Below are 23,782 nucleotides of genomic sequence, written 5' to 3'. Positions count from 1 at the left end.
CTTGTTCTTCTCTTCTACAAGAACCATCAGCCATCACAGTCAATTCTAAACAGAGCTATCCAGCTGTGCCTGAGTTCAGGCCCTGCACTGTCCACTGGGTACTTCTACAAGATGCTCTGTGCACCGGTGGGTCCCAGGTAAAGCTGTGCTTTGACTTCTGGGTCTGCCCCTGAGCTCCCCCTGCTGTCACCAGCGCCATCATCACCCTGTCGGCCCGGTTTGCCATCCTGCCCTTCGCTCACCCCTCTCCTTAGGCCCCCAGAACCAGTCAGCCATCCATCCCTTCGTTCTCACAGCTGCCTTCCTCCAGGCCATCCTCTCCTCACCTGTTACCTCAAGGGCCTCCCAACTAAGAGATCTCCCTGCTTCTCCCTACCCGATTTACCAATTTTGTCTTTGGACTTGGCCAGATTAGACCCTGATTTCATCTCTCCCTGCTCTAACACTTTCAGTATTACACCACTACTTGCAGGTGAAGGTCCAAACTGGTTGGACTGACACAAGAGGCCCTTTGCAAACTGGTCCTGCTCTCTCTCACCATCCACCACCCAAAGACCTCCGATTCTACACAGACAGGTTCCCCATGCACGCCGCCCTCACTCTGACTCTCTGGCCCCTCTGCTTCAAAGTCCAGCCTCAATTCCTCCACCCTCCATCACCAAGCCCTCCTCAACCGCACTAAAGCTCGGCAGTCATTTCTCCGAATTCTGAACGCCTTCCTGTCTATATGACTTGTCTGGAACTTTAAGGGAAATTAGAGTGTTTTTGGAAAAGCCCTGTGGCTTTGGAATAAAATGACCTAGACATTACACTGGCTCCATCCATAATCTCATAGGAAACCTCAAGCAAATTACTTAATTTGTTTCCTCATTTGTAAAATGAGGATAACACCACTGAACTTACGTAGAAGCGAAAGGATAAACAAATGAAATTCTTAATGGGTCCAGAGCCTCGCACAATGCCTGGTACACAGCACATAAGCAGGAACGTTAGTTCTCTTCCCTCTGCTCCACTGTTCCTCACCCAGCACTGCTTTGATAATAATGACTGCCATTTATCAAGTCCCCTCGAATAGCCAGGCGTGTGCTAAGTGCTTCACGTGTTACTTCTGATTATTGGCCTCCTTTTACAAATAAGGCTATTGAGGCCCAGAGCAGGTAGCAGACAAGGACACAGAGCCAGGCCAGTAAATGGTGCAGCTGACATTAAAGGCCAGATCTGCTAGACTCCACAGCCTCCCCTTTTGCCAACATGAGCACAACATCTTCAATAAAACTATAAACTCTTAGGGGTAAGTACTATATGGAGAGAAGGATTAAGTCCGTTTGGATAATAAACCCAAAGTACCACCATGGTCTCCACGGGTTGTGTAAGTGTGTGGCTGTCACTACTGGGTGAAGATCATGTCCTGCCCTTCCTGAGCATCTACTAGACGGGTCTCGGAGGCGGTGTCCCTGCTTATCTCCTCAGTCACTGGCCTTGGCATCCCATTTCCAGCACACTAGAAGAACTTGCAAGACCATGTGAGCAAATTACCCGGCAGTTCAAACAAGCAGGATTAACACTTCTCAATGCTGTGTACACACACCAGGGGGCCGTCCCATGGCCTCTCAAAGACAGGGCAACACATACCAGTAAGAGATTCGTTCACTTTACAAGGAGATAAACAGATCCCGATTCAGCTACCCAGAATCCAAGTCAGGCTGCGTTAATGATAACAATGATAGTAATATTACCATGAATAATCTTAATAGCAAATACTTAAGGCTTACTGCATGCCGGGCATGGTTTTAACCTCTGTACGTATATTTAATTTTCACAACTCCTCCATGAGGTATGTGGCATTATTATCACCACTTTACAGACTGAGATAAACACAGAGAAGTTAAGTAACCTGCCCAAGAACACACAGCTAATAAATGGTACAGGCAGGAATCAAACGCAGGGAATCTGGGTGAAGTGTCTGTGCTCTTAATCAAAAACTATATTAACTATCAGAAAAATGTGGGGTTCAGAAAGCATTTCTGGCAGAGGAAATAATTTCAGCACAAAGAGATGGCATTATGATGTGCTCAGAAATAAGTAACAAAAAGCAGTATAAATAAGTAGAAATGAAAAGTTTTGTTTGAGGAGCATCTGGGGATACAAAAGAAGAGTGCTGGGGTTAGGGCTCAAGCATTAGATTCAAACAGACGACCTGAGTTCTGTTCTGTCACTGACCTGGTGAGTGATCACAAGCATGTCCCCTACACTCACCAAGCCTCAGTCTCTCCATCTAAAAAATGGACATCCTCTTACAGAACTTTTGTGCTCAGGGTGAGGCCCACAGACCCACAGTAAGTGCTTAATAAATGTTAACTGCTAATGATAATAGTCATAACAGTAATCAATTTTTATTTATAAATACAAGTATTTTTAATATTTAAATATTTTTAATTTATTAGGAATAGATTTTTATTATATGTAAGGCCAAACTGTAAGACTTTGAATGCCATGCGGAGTTTGGATTTGACTCCAAATGAGAGCTAGGTACACAGCACACACAGGGTAGGGGTCTCTTGAGAGAAGCACCCAGCATTAAAAAGAATGGAAAGAGGCCTTCCCTGATGGCGCAGTGGTTGAGAATCCGCCTGCCAATGCAGCAGACATGGCTTCGATCCCTGGTCCGGGAAGATCCCACATGCCGCGGAGCAACTAAGCCCATGCGCCACAACTGCTGAGCCTGTGCTCTGGAGCCCATGAGCCACAACTGCTGAGCCCGCGTGCCACAACTACTGAAGCCCGCATGCCGCAACTACTGAAGCCCGCGTGCCTAGAGCCCGTGCTCCGCAACAAGAGAAGCCACCGCAATGAGAAGCCCCCGCTCGCCGCAACTGGAGAAAGCCCGCGTGCAGCAATGAAGACCCAACACAGCAAAAAATAAATAAATTTATTAAAAAAAAAAAAAAGAATGGAAAGAGCCAATGATTCCTGTTTCAGCCTGGCTACCACCCCAAATAGTTCTGTTACTTTCGTAAAACTCAAATAACCGGGGGCTTCCCTGGTGGCGCAGTGGTTAAGAATCCGCCTGCCAATGCAGGGGACACAGGTTCGAGCCCTGGTCCGGGAAGATCCCACATGCTGTGGAGCAACTAAGTCTGTGAGCCACAACTACTGAGCTTGTGATCTAGAGCCCGTGAGCCACAACTACTGAGCCCATGCGCCACAACTACTGAAGCCCACGCACCTAGAGCCCGTGTTTCACAAAAGAAGCCACCGCAATGAGAAGCCCACACACCGAAACGAAGAGTAGGCCCCGCTCGCCGCAACTAAAAAAGAAAGCCCACGTGCAGCAGCAAAGACCCAACACAGCCATAAATAAATAAATAAATTTTAAAAATCAAATAACCATGCTTCTTAGTCCCTTTCTTCCTTTCCTCCTTCCCTCCCTCCCTCCCTTTTCTTTCTCTCTTCCTCACTTTCCTTTCATTTTAAACATTTCCCATAATCTCATGGCTTTAAAGAAAAGTACGACAGATTTTAACAATTAACATGGGCAGAGACATCTCTAAAAACACATCCCATGCCCTGTAAACCTGTTAAGCCCTGGACTCAGAATCCAAGTTGTCCCCTCCAACACAGCAAAAAATAAATAAATTTATTAAAAAAAAAAAAAAGAATGGAAAGAGCCAATGATTCCTGTTTCAGCCTGGCTACCACCCCAAATAGTTCTGTTACTTTCGTAAAACTCAAATAACCGGGGGCTTCCCTGGTGGCGCAGTGGTTAAGAATCCGCCTGCCAATGCAGGGGACACAGGTTCGAGCCCTGGTCCGGGAAGATCCCACATGCTGTGGAGCAACTAAGTCTGTGAGCCACAACTACTGAGCTTGTGATCTAGAGCCCGTGAGCCACAACTACTGAGCCCATGCGCCACAACTACTGAAGCCCACGCACCTAGAGCCCGTGTTTCACAAAAGAAGCCACCGCAATGAGAAGCCCACACACCGAAACGAAGAGTAGGCCCCGCTCGCCGCAACTAAAAAAGAAAGCCCACGTGCAGCAGCAAAGACCCAACACAGCCATAAATAAATAAATAAATTTTAAAAATCAAATAACCATGCTTCTTAGTCCCTTTCTTCCTTTCCTCCTTCCCTCCCTCCCTCCCTTTTCTTTCTCTCTTCCTCACTTTCCTTTCATTTTAAACATTTCCCATAATCTCATGGCTTTAAAGAAAAGTACGACAGATTTTAACAATTAACATGGGCAGAGACATCTCTAAAAACACATCCCATGCCCTGTAAACCTGTTAAGCCCTGGACTCAGAATCCAAGTTGTCCCCTGTGCAAATCCAATTTAGGTTAGCAAGGACTAAATATCACTAGTTTAGCTCAAGGAGAAAGACGACGACTGTGCAATTACTTTTCAGCCACAGGCTGCAGTGGTCACAGGCTACTGGAGAGATGACTTTTTCCTCCAGGCTCTCTCTTCACTGGGCCTTCTGTGAACTGTCTGTGGTCTGGTGATAAAGCTGAAAGAGAAGTGGCAAGAGCAAACCAGGAAGGGCTGGGGGTGGAAAGAAGTACACAGCCCGCTTAAAGAGGAAGGGGGCAGGCATCCTTCAGGCGACAAAGCAGGCGGGCTAGGAAATGTATGGGTCTAGAGGGTTCGAAAGACAACAGATTTTGTTTTGAGCACCTACTGATGTACGAGGCATTAGGCTGGCATTTGGGGAGGAGAGAGGATACAAAGTACTAAAAGCAGCAAGTTCGAGCCTGTAAAAATGTAGCTGAATGAACAGCCAACAGAGAGATAAAAAAGCAGAGGGTTTTACCCAGAAATAATAAGCAGTCGGGTTTGAAGTAAGAGGAAATGAAGGTGAGCTGGGGAAGATAAGACTCGAGAAGCGGGGCTGAGGCCAGGCCACGCAGGACTTGAACGCCACGCTGAAGAATCTGAACTTTATTCCTCAGGCTACAAGGAGTGGCGCAGCATTCAGGTTCACAAACAAAATAGTAGGGCATGCTAAAAGTTAAAAGTTCTAAGGCGAGCCCCAAGGGAGGAGGAGACAGGGGAGGAAGACTTGTCAGGACACCACTGCATTAGATCAAGTAAGAGGATACCAACATGAACTAAGGAGTGGCGCAGCATTCAGGTTCACAAACAAAATAGTAGGGCATGCTAAAAGTTACGTTCTAAGGCGAGCCCCAAGGGAGGAGGAGACAGGGGAGGAAGACTTGTCAGGACACCACTGCATTAGATCAAGTAAGAGGATACCAACATGAACTACGGGGATTTAATTTTTTTTTTTAATTTTCAAAAATTTTTTAAATTGCAGAAAAAGAATGGACAGAATTTGGTTTTTAGACATAGGAGAGGGAAGAGTCAAGGATGACTGAGGTTTTTCGTGATTATATTGACAGAAAAGAAACTGGAGGGAGGGAAGGAGTGAGGAAGAGAATGAACGTAGTAATTTGGAAGAAACCAGCCTAGGAAAGGTCCTGAAGAGGGCAGCCAGTTTCTAAGCTCTTAGAGGTGGGCATTTGCAATTCCTAAATGTGCTTCCCAGAGGAAACCACCCCTCAATTAGCATTCCTTCGGTCCTGTGAGACCTTCTAGAAGGCAAACATTCACTCCCATTTTACAGACGGAAGAGAGGAAAGTCAGGAGACATGTCCAGTATGATGCCAAGGTGCAGTAACAGAAATAAATATTAAAGTATCCAGCCACGTAGACATACACTTTGTTCAAATCCTCATCATTCACATTTGGAGCTTTAGTTCACATACGCACCACTTGTAAAATCTACAAGTTTGTTACAGTAGATTTTAAGCAGCAAAGAAAACAAGCAAGCCAGTGAGCTTCTATGTCCCAAAACTGTCTTTCTGCTAATAAATATTGATGTCTCCCGCTTCCTGAACCTTCTGTCCCCGAGGACTCTTCTGTGCAAAGCGCCCCTTCTAAGTGAACGTTTGTGGGTCAGCTCGCTTGCTCTAGGCTCCCACTGTAGAATTCCACAACAAACTGTTTTCTGAAGGAAAGAAAAGTCTTCAGGGGGTTCTCCTGTTCTAGAAACAAACACAAGGTTAGATGCGACGAAGAGGGAAACGGAGAAGGGAACAACAGAAGGAGGAAGAAAAAGGAACACAGTTCTCTTTTGTTTAAAGGAACAAAGTGGGCCAAATTAATTTGCTTAGGAGCCTGCAGAGCTTCCCACAAAGGTGGAGACGATGGGCAAGATTCCCACATGCAGGATAAACGCCTAGGAAAATTCATTTTCTCTGTGCTAAAAGGGTACGTTGGTCACACAGATTTTACTTATTAAGAGACGGGGGAGCAAGGACACTGACTAACCCAGGGGCTGTTTTTCCGACATTCTCACTGGCTTCTGCCCTGGTAATTTAGGTTACCCTTTACGCTACCCTGAGTTATAAATAGCATTCATTTCCTTTCTCAGGCCAGACAGACTTTAATGCTTTATTTCTTGGGTCCAAGGGAAAAAATACTCATAGCACATCTCATTCTGAATCTGAGTTACTACCAAGCTACCTCGCTTTGAATCAACCATGGAATAAGAAAACCGCTTCAAAACATCAAAATTTGTTTGTTGTTGCCATGTTGTTAAATTAGCCCAGAAAAGCCCAATGGGACTTCTGAGTAGCTGTTTCCTTTCTAGTACATAGCTCAGAATCCTCCAGAACACAGCTCCAGGTCTTTGCATGTGTCTGGGATGAGGCAGGTGAATATTTTACACAATGACATGGGTGAGTACTGAGCCCGATGAAGGATTCCCCAAGGGATAAGAGCACCTTCAGTTGTTAGATAGAAACAGGAAGGCATTTCTCCTTATTTCTTTTTAAGGAAAGAAAAAGCTACACCAAGAAGAGCAGTTAAATAAGTGAAGAAGCAGAAAAGCCCCTACTTACAACAGCTACTTGTCTGAGACCCAGGCAAGGTCTAGAAGTCTGAAGAGGCCAGGAGAATCAGATGGAACAGCCTGCCACTCGACCAGAAGCTTTACATCTCACTTCAACATCACAACTTAGCTCAAAGGTCCCGGTCTGAGCCTGAAATGACACCAACCCCAATCTAAAACTTCTGCATTTCACTTTTCTGCAATTCCTGCCAAGCTTGGCTTGCCACTCCTGAATGCAGGAAAGACAAATCAAGGAAAAGAACGGGAATTTCGATCATATGCATATAGGAAGCATCAAATTCGCTGTTTCCCTTAGGGTTCAGGGACATCCAGAGGAGGCCCAAAGGGTTCCCCCAACCTGCTGTAGATGATGTGACTCTCTGAGGCCAAAGCAACTCTGGAAACAGAGCTGACAGAAACAGAACTGGGGGGGGCTTGGTGCCATTTCTTACCAATTTTAACATGAGCAACTTAGCATTTAGTAGTGTATCCCCACTTATTGTAGGTATTACGATGCGGACAAATCATTTCAAAGTAAAAATGAAACCAAAACCTTGACAGTAACTCCTCACCGGCAAGTGGCTAGTTTCGGATTTTTGAAAGGTCACAGAAGATTCTGAGATCCCTTTGCATTTATCACCCAGCAGCAGATAACTGCTTCAGAGCTGTCCCGACTGCTCACAGAAGACCTCCCTCTACTTAGGAGATGAAGCGCTCCAACAGGCTCTGGCGTGCTAGCTGAGAAAACAGAACTCACCTCTTTCTGCTGCCATCGGGCCTGTCCTCTGCCAACTGTCTGGATGCTCCCCTTTCGAAGGGGCAAGGAGAAGATACGTACTTAATCTTAAGCTCTCACCTGCCCCGGTACCAGAGCCCAGAATGTCATGGAAACTGATGCAACAGCTCTCTCAAGATCAGCCCTTCAAGGGAGCTAAGCCCATGAGAGATGCAAACTATCAGCACCATCGTGTGCTGCGACTGCATCTTGCAGAGGCTGCAATGAAGGAAAAGCACAAGCACGGAGGAAGTCCTTTGCTCGCTTAGCTTCCTCCCATTTTACAAACTTGTGCAACGTGCTATTCCCCCAGCCCCCATAGTTTCCAAGCCTTTTAAGAGCAAGTGGAGCTCCGGCCCACACTTACACGGCTACATGACAGTTCCCTAGCAAATGGCTGAGAAAAGGGGCACAAGTGGGTACTAGTGGTCATACCAAAGCTCAGATGTAACAGGAACTACATGGGCACACCCAGGAGAAAAAAATACCAGGGAGCCCCGGGCAGAAAACCTAGGAGCTAGACAGAAAACAGACGTCTGCAGGTCCTCCCAAAGCACCAGCCTGACCCAAATTTCAGCCCTGGGCCTCTCACTCTCCAGAAGACAACCTCCTGCTCAACAATTGGCCTTTTGTGCTGCACAACGTTATCCACCAAGGGTTGGGTGGAAAAAAAACCTAATCCCCTTCACCTGTAACCTCATTGTGGCCTCCAGGCCCAGGGTGGGCAGGGCTCTCCTGGACTCCGGGTCTGCGCAAGGCCCAATCTCTCAGAGGGGCTGAGGACCGACAGGAGAGCCAGGCAGCCCCAGTACACACACCAGTCCTCACCCAAAGGAAGGCTCTGTCACGGGGAGTTCACCTCCACACAAGTCAAACTCGAAGGTCAGGATGGAGAAACTGAGGCTCAGAGAGGGGCAGCCACCCGCCCCAGGTCACACAGCGAAGTCAGGAACAGAGCTTTACTACTACCACAACCCCGGCCTCGGGATTCCTGAGTACCCCACTGGCCCCCGCCTGCCCTCATCACGCCCGGCTAAGAATAACTAACATCCCCACAGCACTTCATCCCCAATGTCTCCGCCTCCGTAGGATCAGGATCTTGGTCTTTGCCCCGAGCGTCCGCCAGCCAACCCACAGACGCTGCCCGCCCGAGGGTCTGGCCCGCCACCGCCCCAGAGCCCCAGCCCAGCGTCCCACCGCCCGCCGGACCTGCAGATTCGCGCTCCCGAGAGCCGGCGGCGGCGGACATCTCCCTGCCTGCTTCCTCAAGCTCTTCATCACGCCGGCCGGAGCCCCGTCCCCCATTCCACCCCCAGAGGGGCCCGCCCCCGCGTGCCACCCTCGCCAATCGAAGGCCGGTCTGCCCCATAGTCCCGCCCCCAAAGAGAACGGGGCCCGCCCCTGAAGCCTGGCCTCCTCCAATCCCCTTCGCGCCTTCCGAGATCGATACCTGCCTCCGCCAATTCCAGCGCGCCCGGGCCGGGTGCCCGGGGCTGAGTTCCAGCCGCGCGGCGTGGGCGGGTCGGGCTCCGGCTCCTGGCGCCTGTATCGAGACAGCCACAGAAACTTAGGGTCTAGGGCCGTGGGGTTGAAGCCTGTGGAAGGAAAAAGGAGGGACTACTGAGCCACGCACTTGAAGAGCCGGTTCCACCTCCTCAAGGTTGTCTGTCCGTGAGCAAATCGCTCAGCTTCTCCGGGGAGGCTCCAAGCCTGTTTCCCTGGCGCACAGTGTGGGCCTGAGATTCAAGTACAATAATGAATATGAAAACGAAAGTGCTGTACCAAGATAGACAAGCACCACTCCTGCGACCTGGTGGTAACTATGTGCCGAGGTCTATGCTTCACTTGTATATTACGTCCTTAATTCTAACAACTAACTTTAGGAGCAAGGGAACGATTCTCCGGTGGCAACTATTATCCCATGGCAACTGAGCTCAGAGAGGTGAAGTCTGAGGTCGCAGAGTGAGTGGCAGAGTGGGAACTCAACTACATGTTAGTACTAGGGAGCGGGTTGGGGGCTTTAACTACCCATAATCTCCATCAGCAGCTCGCAAGCCTCCAAAAAAAACACACTCTAAGTAAAAGCAGCGTGCCTGCTGTGAAATATGCCTTCAAGACGAGTCCTCTGGTTCCCTCTGAACCAGCTTGCCACTCCTCCTTCCTAGAAATTCTTGGGTCTTCTCTGGCTCTCACTCAAACCCAGGTCTGCCTGACTCCTAAACACTTGCTGTTTCCTATGCTATCCTGCCTGTTCTCCGTGTAGAACAGCATGAACCTGACCGAACTGAATTGGATTTGCAAGGGCATCATAAATGAAGAGACTTGGGTCGTAGGACTATGGCACTGCCAGACACAGCTTTTAAATTATTTTCAGCAGTTACGTGCTATTAAACCATCTGATCCTCATAAAACTCTTGGAGTAGTAAGGCAAGTTCATATTTCCACTGTACAAATAATAAAGCCAAGGCTCATAGAAATAAAATATATTGTTCACATTCACAACTAGGAGGTGGCAGAGCTGGGATCTGAACTGAAATCTCTGGACTCCATGGGCTTTGGAGTTATAACCTGGGGTTCTAAACCTTGTCCTATTACTTCAATTAATGAATGACCTCGGGTAGGTTACTAAAATGTCAGTTTACTCTCTTGTCAGTTTACTCATCTGTAAAACAGGATACTCTTTAGTACTGCTCAAAAGACTAAACAGAAAAACATGGTTGTTGTGTGTTGTCTAGCTGTCTAGAAAAACATATGGCACACAGTAGGTACTCAATTAATGTTGGCTAATTCTTTCCTCTAACTGTGATCTTTTGACCAAGTCACTTCCACTCCCTGACCTTTTGTGCTGCACATTACCCACCAAGGACTGGGTGGGGAAAAACTAGTTCCTTTCACCTGGAACCTCATCCTGGACTCTGGTCCTTTTATCTGTAAAATGCAAGGGTTGGGCAGGTGGATTTCCAAGAGTCTGTCAGCTCTGAGAGTCCCCTCTCACCCAAACCCCTCCCAGAGGAAGTCCACATCATGATAGCTGCTCAGAGAAGCTGAGTTAGTGCAGTTTCCCTGCTGGTTACCCCAGGTGTGGACCCCAGAAGGAAGAGCAGGGAAGGGAACCGACAGGCAGATACCTAAGCCTAAAAGAGGGGAATCATCCTCGACTACTCCCTCTCCTTCATTCTCACAGCCGGGCACCAAGCTCTGTTCATCCATTCAACAAAAATGTGTTAAGTGCCTACTATGTGCCAGCCACTGTTGTAACCACAGAGAGTAAAGTTGTGAACACAACCCAAACTCAGTGTTCCCATGGTGCCTTCATTCTCATCGGTTTGATCTCTCCAGTCCATCCTCTCCTCCCCATCCCCATGACTGGGCCCTGGTCCAAGCCTCATTTTTTATGCCTGAACCACTGCAATACATTTCCATTGATCTCCCTGCTCTAGGTTCTCCCCTTCTGCACCAGTTGCCAGAGGAACTTTCCTAACGTGCAAATCCTGCCTCGTTATTCCTCAGTTTAAAGCTCCATCAGCTCCCCACAAGCTACAGGGCAAAATCCAAGCTCTTTGTTGGTTATTTAAGACCCTTCATGCACTGTCTCTGCTGGCCTGTCCTGGTTCAGCTCATTCCACAGCCTCCTCCCACCCCAACTTCAGTCCCACCCAGTGCTCTGCTCTTAACTCCGACTGTCTTTGTTCCCATGTTGGCTGCCTGGGAAAAAACCTCACTCATCCTTCAAGTCTCAGCTTAAACATCACCTCCTACACGAAGTCTTCCCTGAGCAGTGTAGATGGGATGGGTTGGCATGAGCTTAGGATGCATGAGAGCAAAACTCAAGAGCTCAGGCTCTGAAGGAGACTCTCTAATCCTGTCTAATCCTGGCTCTATTATTTACCAGCTATGTACTCAGGTAAGGCATTTAACCTCCCTGAGCCTCAGTCCCCTCACCTGTAAAATGGACACACTGATAATACTTACCTTGAACGGCTGTGGTAAGGAAAATGAGATAATGTGCTGAAAAGTCCTCAGAACAGTGTCTAACACACAATAAGTCCACAGTGAATGTTAGCTAAGGAAATATTTTCTGAGCTCCTACTATGTGCTGGGCACTTTCACATGTATTACCTCATTTAATCCTCACAATTCCATGAGGAAGATATTCTTTACATATAGAAGTCTACAAACAAGCAAACTCATAGAAAAAGAGATCAGATTTGTGGTTACCAGAGGGAGGGATGAAGTGGGGGAAAAGGGGACTGGGTGAAGGCAGTCGAAGGTCCAAACTTCCAGTTATGAGATAAATAGGGAGTTCTCTGGTGGCATAGTGGTTAGGATCCCAGGCTTTCACTGCTGTGGCCCGGGTTCAATCCCTGGTCGGGGAATTGAGATCCCGCAAACCGCATGGTACACCCCCCCCACAAAGAAAGAAAGATAAATAAGTACTAGGGGTGCAACATGATACATATATTTAATACTGCTGTGTTATATGAAAAAGTTTTTACGAGTGTAAATCATGAGTTCTCACCACAAGGAAAAAATATTTTTTTCTATGTCTTTAATTGTATATCTGTATGAGATGATGGATGTTCACTAAACTTACTGTGGAAATCACTTCGTGATGTATGTAAGTGAAATCATTATGCTGTACACGTTAAACTTACACAATGCTGTATGTCAATTAGAGCTCAATAAAACTGGGAGAAAAAAAAAGTCTACAAAACCAAGGTTCAGAGAGGTGAGGTGGTTTGCCCAAAGTCACACAGCTAAAGACCAGCAAAGATAGGCTTCAAATGCAAGAGGTTGTATAGCTGCAAAGTCCATGCTCTTTGCTGTTATTACTATTATTACTTCTCCTACAACTACCAATAATAATCATAAAACAGGTTATCCTTATTAGTTGAAGGTTTGGAGACAAATTTCCCCTGCTTATAGGATCAACCCTCTAACTCGGCATTCAAGGCTCTATAATCGTTTCCTTTTCCCACATTGCCCAGTTTGCATCAATAGTCAGTACCCTTCCTGCACATCAGGCAAACTAAGTTGGAGCCCCCCAGACATTCAGGCTCCCTGATGAGACCACGATAGAAGGGGAGCCCACCCCCGATTCCTGCAGAGCCAAGATGTTAGCTAGAAAGGAAATAAGTGACAGTGTTGGGTAAACAGCTAAGCCCCAGCACCTGGTGGCTAGAATTTGCATGTTCTCTGGCTGATTCTCTGCTCTGAACAAACTCTCCTTTACCTGCCTGGCTGATCGCCCGGTCTAAACAAATTCTGCCCTAGAGGCCACTAACTTCTCACTGTTAGGTTAAAGCTAGACCATTTTCTCAGCTGTGGTGGGGGACAGAGCAGGGTACAAGGGCAGGAGAGCTCTTATGACAGACTTCCCTTGGTTCTAGCTGTGGTTGTCAGGGAGAGGGAAGGTGGGCCTCTAGAAGCCGCTGACCCTGCTAACTTGTAAAAGATTCTGCGTGAGAATCACAACTCACCCCGTGCAGCCCTGCCCAGAGCAAGGAGGGCAAAGGGGCCCTGCTGGAGTTAAAACTCGGGTCCAGAAACGGGAAAACAGAAATGCAAACACCATGGCTGGCTGGTGGCCTGGGGGCACTGTGGCCTCGTGCCAGCAGCTTTGAGAGGGCACAGAAACTGTGGCGTGTAAGTCCAAAGGGTGCAAAGTCAACTGGTGGTGGGGAGGTCAGTGCCCAGCCCCCGCTTCCCCCCGGGAGCCTGCGGTCTTACCTACCTGGACAGGCCCTGGCGACTTCCTGGAGAAACGTTCTGGTTTGTGAACCAAAGGGGAGCTGGAATACGAGGCTGAGCTCCGCTGTGTCCAGCTGGACGGTGACGTCTGAGCCTGCACAGGGGAGGCAGGAAATGAGCCCTTGGCCTCCAGGATGCTTAGGTGCATCTTTAGGCTGGAGCCCCCAGCATGGAACATCAGCAGCCCAAGCTCCCAAAGCCCCTTTGACCCTTAAGCTGGGGCAATAAGGGAGCCCTCTGTACCCCCAGCTCCAAATTAACATCACCCTCGGTCTACAAAGGGGGTGGACCTCAGCTCTGAAAATTCAGTAAGCCTCACCGTAGCCTTCTGGACGGAGCCAGAAGAGACCAAGTTCTCAACCTGTAGTCTACCCCCGCCCCACCAGTGGAATGAAAAGCACACAGAGGCGGACAGGGGGGCCGTCCGTCGGTCAGTCTCCCTGACTGTGCCAGGCACACGCTAGTCACAGGGAACACCATGCTGAAGACATCCGACATGGCCTTGTCTTCAGGGAGCTAGACTGTGGATGGTGTCTGGCTCATAGCATAACCTCAGCACCCAGCAGGCACATGGCGAGCACCCAAAACATGTGCTGAACTAATGAATCAGTAGAGGCAATGCAGCAGACTGATCAAGAGCGTGGGCTCCAGAGTCTGGGTTCCGAGTCTCAATCCTTGTCCCACCACTTGCTAAATTACTTAATTTCTCTGGGCTTCCGTTACCTCGTCCATAAAATGGGGATGAAAGCAGTGATGACCTCACAGAATTGTGAGGAAAGCACCACGTGATGTGTGTAAAGCTCGTTAGCATAGTGCCTGGCACGAGATCATCATTGATTAAATATTCATTTCTATTATTATTACTACCTCTGCTATCACAACTACAGTCTAGCAAAGAACACAGACATTAGATAGGTCACTATAAATAATTAAATCACTGTAGGCGAGAGAGAGAGAGAGAGAGAGAGAGAGAGAGAGAGAGAGAGAGAGATGGTAAGGATGAGACAAAGGAATGTGTATGAGTGAAATACAAACACTTTCCGGATACAAACACTCTCAGGAGTTCAACAAAGGCTTCCTGAGGAAAGTCAGCGTGAACTGAAGCCCTGGAGGATGACTGGCTATGCGAAAAGAGGAGTGAGGGCTTTCAAGAGGAGGAGGTAGCGTGTGCAGGGGTTCCCTGGTGAAAACGTGTCACGTTTGAGGTGCTTGGAATGCAGAGGATTCCAAGTGCAGCAAGCAGGGAAGAGAGTGACTGGAGAGGTGACCGGGGCCCGATCCTGCAGGGTCCTGCGTGCCACAGTAAGGCGATCAGAAAGTGCTCTTACTTCACACCACTCTTCTCTCTGCAGATTCTGTTCCCCCGGCCCCAACCGGGACTCAGACTGAAAGGACCACTCACCAAGAAAGTAGACTTCACCATCCAGGGACACTGTGGGCAGGGAAACGAAAGGGCCCTTAGCAACTGAGCATCACGCTTCCTCCCAACGCCCCACCCCCAACAAGGGCAGAAATGACCCAGGAGCCCAGAGGAGAGGGATCATCCAGTCCAGACCCCTGTGGCACCTTCTTCCAGAGCGAAATCCCGAGAGATCGGCACGATCTGGTCCAAGGAGACATCGTCCCCGGTAATGGCCATCCTCCGGTGTGTGTACAGGAAGAGACTGAGGGCAGGAAGCAGAGTGAGGACAGGGGCCCTGTAGTCGTCCCTCAGGCCCATCGGGGAAGCCTCGGGGTGCTCGCACTCTCTCCTTGGTTCCTGGGGCTGTGCTCACGCCTCTCTGCTCATGGGGCAGAGAGAGACTGTTGGGTCATCAAAGCTGAACTTGCCTCATTTTGGGGACCCCCTGCCTTGTCAGTAGAACCCATGTTTGATCTCCCCCTTGTGCGTTCTAGCACTGCAAGTGACAAGAACAGGGCAATCTTAGCCTCCCCACTCCCTCCCTGAACCTCAGCTTTTCCATCTGTAAGGTGAGGATGGTGGGTTCGAAAATGTCTAAGGCTCCTCCTTCCCAGCTCTGAGACCCTGAGGTTCACTTTCTGGCTGTGAGACCTTTGATAAATATTAATTATTCTCTCTCTGCTTCTGTGTAATATGTGGGTATTACTAGCAACATTTATGGAGCCCTTTCTATGCGCTTCACAGCATTTTAAACACTTTACGTGTAGTAACTCCTTTTAATCTTCAGTCCGGACACACTGAGGTTTGCTCAGGATGACATGGCTCGGAAGTAACAAAGCCTGAATTTGAACCCAAGACAGTCAGGCCACAGGGCTCAAGATCTGGAGCAGTATGTTCAACCATCTTCTTGAGAAGTTTTCTCATCAAATTTTGAGGATTATATGAGCAGAGAATACAGAGGACTTGGCCTATAGTGGTCAAAAACTATTAATTATCATTATTACAATTATTCTAGAAGACTCAGACTCTGCCCTAGAGGGCATGAAGTCCAGCTGGAGGGACAGTGGAGAATAATAAAACCCAGGGCCAGAGAGGCAAGGACTGAACCCGGCACTGACGCATGTTCCTGGCCACCATGTTCCGGGCGGTAGCGCACGAGTCCCAGGAGGCGGCTCTGCCTGCTCTCTCCCTCACACAGCGCTCCTTGCACCGCCTGCTGCTCTGGGTCAAGGCAAACCAAAAGGGAGCCGGGCCCCAGGCCTCGCCCAACCCAGCCCGCCCCACCTGCCCTGCCCTGCCCCGCCCCGCCCTCACCCACACAGATTCACTCTGTGGTTTCACCTCTCCGACCCTTCCTCATCTGTGAAATGGGGAGAATAATCCCCCCCAGTGTCACAGGGGGTGGGAGGATAACTGAGTATTTAAAGCACCCGGCAGAGTGTCCAGGACTAACTGCTTAGTATGTACTGGTTTCCATCTCCCCCTGAAGGCACAGAGAGAGGGAGGCAAGCAGACAGACACATAGACACCTGCCATTCCACTTCCCAAGGCCAGGCAGGGCAGGCCCTGGGGCTGGGAGCTCGGCACCCGCAGGGAAGGATATGATGATGCAGTACTCCCCCTCAGCCAGGGTCTCCTGGATGGCCACAGACTGGTCCATGCTGGCCCCTGCTGAGCAGACACGCCCCGGGGGAGGGCAGATGGGAGCCCCTTAGGTCAACAAGTCACTCAGGAGGTTACGGAGCTGCCTGAGGGAGGGCTGGGGGCAGGGAGGAGGGGCTCTGTGCTGGGAGAAGGTGGAGGAGGCCCGATCTGCTCCCTCCTCCTCCCCCTCCCCCTTCCCCTGAGAATGGGCCTTTTAGTTTCTAGGGAGAGAGGCCATCCCTTTGCCTCTGGTGAGAGGTACAATTTGCTGTACCGCCCTTTGTCTTGAAGGGCATCCAGTCGCTTCTAAGTGGGGTCCAGTCTATTTGTTGGACGTGGGGTGCCTTGTCCCATTACTGGAGAAGAGGACAAGTCCTATTGCTCCTGGGATGGGGCTCTGCCTTCCGTTTTGGGGAGCAGCATTAGTCCTGCTGGCACCTCTCTGGGCAGTGTCAGGGGTGTATCTGCACGTATCTCAGGAAGGGAGCTCTCATCCTAAACAAGGACCCCAGTTCTGTCCCTTTTTCCCTGGAGCTGGGAAAGTGTCCCGTTACTCCTTGGCCCTCCCCCAGCCCAGCAGGCCCCATTGCGTCAGCCGAAAGCCGAGGGTGTCCGGCTCTGACAGCATCAGGACAGGGGTCCCAGCCCTTAGCTTGCCCAGCCCCTCCTGCCCAGCCCCGCCCTGGTTCCCCTGCTCCGCACCTGCTCCCACACCCCTGCCATCGCCGCCTACCTCCTGAGCTGTCACCGCTGCTGGGTGTGCGGAACACCGCGGCCCCGGGGCCCAGCCAGAGACTACATTTCCCAGAAGCCCCCACGCCACACGACGGTCAGCCAGCCTTCAAGTCCCAGCCTGCCCACGCCAGTGCGGGGGTGGGGTGTGGGGGGGTACTCCCTGCCCCCGTTAACTCCTTAGGTCTTGGGCTACCCTGGGCTCCCTATTCCGGAAAGCTTTTCCTAAGTACTTGCCCTCGGCTCACCCTCGGTCCTGGAAGTCATGGGGCCAGAGCTCCCCGCCCAGGGCCTGGAAGGAAGATGGTCACTTTAAGGAAAAACACTTTCTCAGTTTCATCCTCAACTCCTCTCACTCCAGGCAGGCCAACACTGGCCTCTACTGGTACGCTTCCTCCCCAGCTAACTACCCCATCCTAGCTTAAAGGAGAACAACACTGTGAAGAACCACTACCCCATTTTCCAGGTGTAGAAACTGAGGCTCAGAGACGTTAAGCAATTTGACCAAGCCCTCGCAGCTAGCAAAGTGGCAAAATTGGGCCTCAACTGAAAGTGTGACTCCAACTTCTGTGCCATGGACACTGCCACATGCCTCCCTTTCCCCCCCTAAGCCTCAGTGCTGTGTGTGTGAGGTGTGTGTGACAGGAGCACCTGGTCCCACCTGCCTCATGGGGCTGTTTGGGGATAAAGGATGAGAATGCACATTGTAAAGGGTGTGATCCTGTTCATATGCAGTACTGTGCTGAGGCTCTATCCTCTCTGCTTCTCAGGGAGGAAAGAGTTCAGGGGAGGGGGCCACTCAGCTCTCAGGACAGCCTGAGGCTGTACTTTGTTGTTCTCCGGCCCCTTCCCCCATTCACTGGCCACAGGCACCTGGGCAAGGTCTTCCTCCTTTGGGGCCTCGATTTCCCACCTAAGATAAGCAGGCTGCTCCAGGTGGACAAAAAGGGCCAGCTCAGATCAGGGAGTCCAGGACCGGTCTCTCCCAGCCTATTGGCCATTTCACTAAGCTGTAAGCTCCCTGAGGACAGGCTGTATCTTTTCCTCATCACCCCAGGGTAGTTTCTGGCACACAGTTGACCCTCAGAACATGTTTATTGAATTAGTGAATTATCTTAATGAATACTCTTTCTGTCAAGCTTTGACCCAAACTAAAGGGTAAGTGCAGGGGAAGGAGTGAGCATGTGACTTCTAACCTATCCTCACTCCTTTTTCCCTAAGCTTAGAGTTGCTGCCTTAGTGACCAGTTCAAGTTTGTATACGCAAACCTCTTCCAGAAACAGACATCACCTTCTTCCCAATCTTCTTTTCCTGGAAATATCCACAGCATAAATGGAGCTCAAGTTTATTTGAATTTGGTTTCAAAGCTGTGTGGGGGATGAGGAGAAAGGGGATTGATTTAGACCCTTAAAGATAAAGGGGGTGGTGGTCATTGCAGGAAAGCAGGGGAACCCCAATTCCAGCCCCCCTCTTTGTGTCAAAGTCTGGGGAGGATCTGGGAAAAGTAGACGGGACCGGGCATTTTTATAGATGAAGAAACTGTCCCTGCAGGACTCTGGGGTCCTCCTACTTGATGGGGGTCAGACAGGAGACTGTTCTGTTTTTCCAGACAAATCCCAGCCTCTCCTTGGGAATGGGGCTAAGGCCCTGCCCCCTTGGAGAGCATCATGTTCAGGCCTAGGCCCTGGGAGCCTCTAGCACAGAGTTGTGGACTTGATAAATCCCTTTCACAATAGATACAGCTACAAGGACTTCCCTGGTGGCGCAATGGTTAAGAATCCACCTGCCAATGCAGGGGACACGGGTTTGAGCCCTGGTCCGGGAAGATCCCACATGCCGCGGAGCAACTAAGCCCGTGCGCCACAACTACTGAGCCTGCACTGTAGAGCCCGTGAGCCACAACCACTGAAGCCCGCACGCCTAGAGCCCGTGCTCCGCAACAAGAGAAGCCACTGCAATGAGAAGCCCGCAACGAAGAGCAGCCCCTGCTCGCCGCAACTAGAGAAAGCCCGCGCACAGCAACGAAGACCCAATGCAGCCAAAGCCAAATAAATTAAAATAAATAAATTCGTGTTTTTAAAAATTAAAAAAAAAAGATACAGCTACAGGAATCAGAGCTGGGGGTGGGCCTGGGGACTTGCAGGGCCTATGGGACCTTCCTGCCTGCAGCTCCCTGGCTCTGCTGAGCGAAGGAGCAGCAGTACAGTGCCAGCCAGAGTCCAGGGCAGGGGGCTCCTCGTGGCCCCTGGTGCGGCCCTGTTGAAGTGGAGGTTCTCATCCAGCTGGAGGCAGCTGCCTGAGGCCAAAGCTTGGCAGCACTCCTGGTAGCAGGGCTGAACCACAGCCCTGTGACACCTGGGCATCCCTACCACGCAGGCCTGACTGCGCCCTGCAGTGTAGCCTGAGCTGGACTGTTTCAGCTGCAAGAAGAGATGAGACCGTTCACCCTCCCCTTGCCTTCGTTCCCCATTCACAGAGACAAAAAATGTTAAGTTGGGGTGTGGGCTGAGCTGAACTCCCTTGGACCCCTCTCTCCACCCCCATGAGGCCAGCCAGCCAGTCCCCAGAGAACATACAGGGTGATCAGAAACTAGGGGGCATGGCACAGAGACTTGGAAGATTCCAGCCGCTGCCCTGAATTTCAGCATAATGTGGAGCTAAGAGCGTCGAGCAGCCTGGCCCCCAGCAGGTCTAGCTCCAGCCCGATTCGGCTGCTGACCCATTAGTCGAGTGGGGGAGAAGAGAGGCCTGCAGTTCTGAGGGAGGGCAGCATCCAACCTCGGAGCACTGCAGGGGCCCACGTCACAGAAGTCCAAGCCCTCGGGGCACTCGGCCACGGCTTTCTGCCTTGGCAGGAGATTTTCCCCTTGAAGAGAGAGCGAAGGGAAGGGTAAGGGGTGCGGAGCCCTGTGAGCTCCAGACAGAGGCGGGGCTGGAGCCCCATCCTGCCTGCCCCACTGGCCCCAGCCACCCCTCGCTGTCCATTCCTGCTTCCACTTCCCAGAGCAGGCAGGTGTGGACAGACACTCATGTTTCTCTTGGGGGCTGGCAGGGTGGTGGTCACCAGTGGTGGAGTGGGAAGTGTCTTGTCCTCTGGGACGGTCAGGTGGCCTAGGCCTGGGAGCAGAGCAGGGCTGTCTGGGGAAGGGCTATGACACGTCTGCTGGGGGACAATTCCTCTGCAAAGCCCCAGGCCGCCCCTCGGCGGGGGGCATCTTGTGTGTGGACTTCACAACCTGAAACTCTCCCATCTCTGCCACCTGGAGACGCACAGGAACTTGCTCTGGCTTCTTTGGAGCTTGTGGGGAGGGGAGCACTGGCCCAGCTGGGCGGGGAAAGGTGGGGAGTCAGAAGGGGAAATCCAGAAGGGGTGGGGCACTGAGGAGGAGGGTAGACCTCAAAGCCAAGGGTCAGCCTGACAAGGTTCAGAGGTTGGGGTGTTGATAGAGGCTGGAGAGGTTGGGGAAAAGAGCTCAGGTGTTGGGGGCCTGTCAGAGGGTGGGCTTAGAGCTGGGCGCTAGTGGGTGGGCATGGCTCAGGGCTGGAGACAGGTGGGGCGGGGCTCAGAACTTATGGGGCCAATGGGAGGAAGAGTCAGAGTGGAGGGCAATGGAGGAGGAGCTTGGAGTTGGAGGACCACGGAGGAGGGGCTCAGAGCTGCAGGCTAGGGGGACTGTCTCACCCGAGGCCGACTGGTTGAGCTCCAGGCAGAGTGGGCCGCCACTGCAGCACTGCAGAGAGCAGGGCCCGGGGCTAGAGGCCTGCAGGTAAGGGCTGGGGCTGGTTTCATTTCTCCCCTCACAACTGAGGCTGCACCAGGCCATGTAGTGGGAAGCGTTGAGTTGGATCGGCTGGGTAAAGAGAGTGCCTGCGAGTCCAGGGGGATGGGGGGGTGGCCAGCCAGTCCTGGGCCGTATCTCAACTCTCAGGGCAACCCAAACACCGACTCCTCTCTCTCCCGCTTCAGCACCTCCCTCCCAGCACCTCACTGGAGGTACCTGAATGTCACACCCCTTCCAACCCTGCAGCAGCCCCTCCTGGCAGCACCCTGCCTGGTGCCCCACAGCAGCCCTTCCCCTGCACTCGCAGTAGCTCTCCCCTGCGCTGCACTCCGCTGTTTGGTTGAAAGGCTCTGCTTCCCGGTTAGCAGGCCTCTCCGTAGCAGTGGAAGCTGTGACACATCTGTGGGAAGGTTTGAACGCTGTGGCCCTCTTCCCACGGGTGAAGGCATCCAGGAGGCTCTCTCCTCCTTCACAGACTGCTTTGCTGCTTACCTGGACAGGAGCGGGGGTCAGCTGGCTTCTCACCAGGTTCTGGGCTGCCAGTAGGACCTGCAGGAGGACTGGTAGGAGGAAAAGGAGAGAGCAGACCACTGCAGGAAGCAACCAGCTCAAGAGTCAAGGTTAAGGAAAGGTCATGCAGTGGTTAAGTAGAAGGGGCCATGACACAGGTGAAAAGAAGGGATAGCCTCAGGGCCCAGGAGTAGTCAGAGGTTAGGGTTGGTCACAGGGACCAGGAAAGGCTGGGGTCCCTGGGCTTAGGACAGCTACCTCTGAGCAAAGCAGCCTGATGGCTACTATTGGTCACAGACATCTTCTGAGAGGTACGCCAGGAGCCCGAGAGAGTGACGGACTGGCCCTGGGCAGCCCAGGGGAGGCCTGCAAACAGAGATTCCCATTATTACACTATGCAAAGGACTAAGCTAAGGCTGAGGAGCAGGGGGGTCAGCTTGTATGGAATGAGGGGTCCCAGGGGCTGGGCTTTTGCTTCCCTCAAGTCATACTTTCAGAGTGACATTGAGGCCGGCACGAAGGGGCCTGCAGCCTGGTAACGGCCCCTCTGAGAGTAAATGTTGTTGTTGGCATGGCAACAGCAGCATCCCAGGCCAGAGGGGAGACAGAGCTGGAGCAGGTGCAGTGACAGGAAATAGACATCCGGTGCCTCTGATGTGGCCTCATTTGCCTCTGACATCAGAAGGTGCTGGGGGTGGGGAGTGGTGGGTGATGGGTTTCCTCAGAACCCAGGGCAGGGAAATGCTGGGTCACAGAGAGGGTCAGAAGTCAGGGCTCCCCTTGTCCAGATTCTTCAGGGTTCAGACCCAGCCCCGTTTCTAAATCAGAGCTGAGCTAAGGGCAGGAGGTACCTCTCAGACCCTGGATAGCTGGATGCCAGCTCTGGTTCCCTCAGTACGAAGGGATCAGATCTGTAAGGGTCTGCTAAGCCCAGGTTCAAGTTTTTCCACGTGAGGCAGAAAACTGCTGGAGATGGGAGAGGGGGGCCTTATTCCCATCTTCCTGCCCAACTCTGAGAGGCTGAGCACATCCCAGCCCCCAAATTTCCCAGGGCTAACAGGGCATGTTTCCCTGTCGTCAAGGGTTGGTCCTCCATCAGCACTTGGATCTCACAGGTGATGGCTGCCAGGGTGATGGGATACAGAGGAGAGCCTGGACCCTGTGTGGGCTGGGCCCCTTCTGGCCATGGTCTTTAATGCATGAGTGGGGCTGTGCTCAGAATCCTGGGTGCAGAGGTGAGGCAGGGTAGGACCCCTTGGCAATAGGGGCCACTTCTGTCTCCACCCTCACCCGTCCTTACCACCAGGAGCCTCAGCCCCTCCCTTGCTCCCTCCCCTCCAACGCTACACTCAAGAAGTGTTCTCATCCAGTTAACACCTCTCAAGGGGACTTCAGTCTCCAAAGGCAAATAGGTCAAGAGGGGGGCCCAAAGGTTCTCCCCAGCCCCTGTGTCCTTGTGAAAGGAAGGACCCAAGCCTCCCACACAGCCCCTTTCCCGCTTCCTGGTTGGGACAGCTGAGGCTGGAGGGACAGCTCAGGAGTGTGAGGGAAGCAGGCAACCAGCCAGATCAGAAAGCCGGGCGAAGCTTAGATGGTTACTTGGAAGTCTGTGTTCGTTCTGGCTCCTTGCCCATCTACTTTAGTCTGTGCATGTCTCCATAAATAGAACATTCCCAGTATTCCCTGAGCCCCACCCCATCCCAGCTGTAGATCTACCTGCGCACCTGAAGGTGTGGAGGGCAACCAGCGTGTGTGCCTGAGTCAGGGAGGCTGCAAGCGCAGCCCCTGGAAGCTGGCAGCTGCCCCTCCTCCCCTCCAGTCATCTGTTAGCTCTGGCAGTTCCCTCTGATGGTGCTGCTGCCAACCAGGGATGCAGGCAAAAGAAGGCAGCACAGCTGATGTCCAGACTGAAGCCGAAAGGAGGAAATAAAGTCAGCTGGCAGACAGAAGGACCCCACTGGGACGTGTCTTATCTGTGTAGATGAGAAACCCGGCAGGTGGAGCAGGCTCTCAGAAGAGATGAGAGGGATGGGAGGCCAGGGTCCTCCCAGGGCCCACCTGCAACGGGAGAACTCTGTCTGTCTGACAGTGGAAAGGGGAGTGGGTGGAGAGAGGTCACAGGCCCATTCTTACCAAGAGAACTTAGAGGTGAGGCTGCCAGCAGGCAGGATGGAAGGATGAAGGGAGAGGTAGTTATCATCCCAAGGATAAAAAATTGTAAAAACAATGCAGAGGGGGCTTCCCTGGTGGCGCAGTGGTTGAGAGTCCGCCTGCCGATGCAGGGGACACGGGT

General features: G+C 51.5%; 1 protein-coding gene across 1 annotated transcript in view; it reads right to left on the bottom strand.

Annotated features, from left to right (window-relative positions):
- INPP5B (inositol polyphosphate-5-phosphatase B) overlaps positions 1-17,257 on the bottom strand; it is a 45,210-nt gene extending 27,953 nt beyond the window's left edge. The window contains 9 exon segments of the mRNA XM_007101532.4: positions 8,878-8,971; positions 8,973-9,059; positions 9,061-9,263; positions 13,403-13,513; positions 14,822-14,851; positions 14,986-15,083; positions 15,940-16,034; positions 16,425-16,489; positions 17,199-17,257. Coding sequence (XP_007101594.2) covers positions 8,878-8,971; positions 8,973-9,059; positions 9,061-9,263; positions 13,403-13,513; positions 14,822-14,851; positions 14,986-15,083; positions 15,940-16,034; positions 16,425-16,481 — 775 coding nt within the window. The 5' untranslated portion in view covers positions 16,482-16,489; positions 17,199-17,257.
- Between the last annotated feature and the right edge of the window lie 6,525 nt (positions 17,258-23,782).

This window comes from Physeter macrocephalus, chromosome 3 (assembly GCF_002837175.3).
Source record: "Physeter macrocephalus isolate SW-GA chromosome 3, ASM283717v5, whole genome shotgun sequence".
NCBI classification, from domain to species: Eukaryota; Metazoa; Chordata; class Mammalia; order Artiodactyla; family Physeteridae; genus Physeter; species Physeter macrocephalus.
The sequence above is the reverse complement of the archived record's forward strand: the minus strand, read 5'-3'. Positions and strand labels throughout refer to the sequence as shown.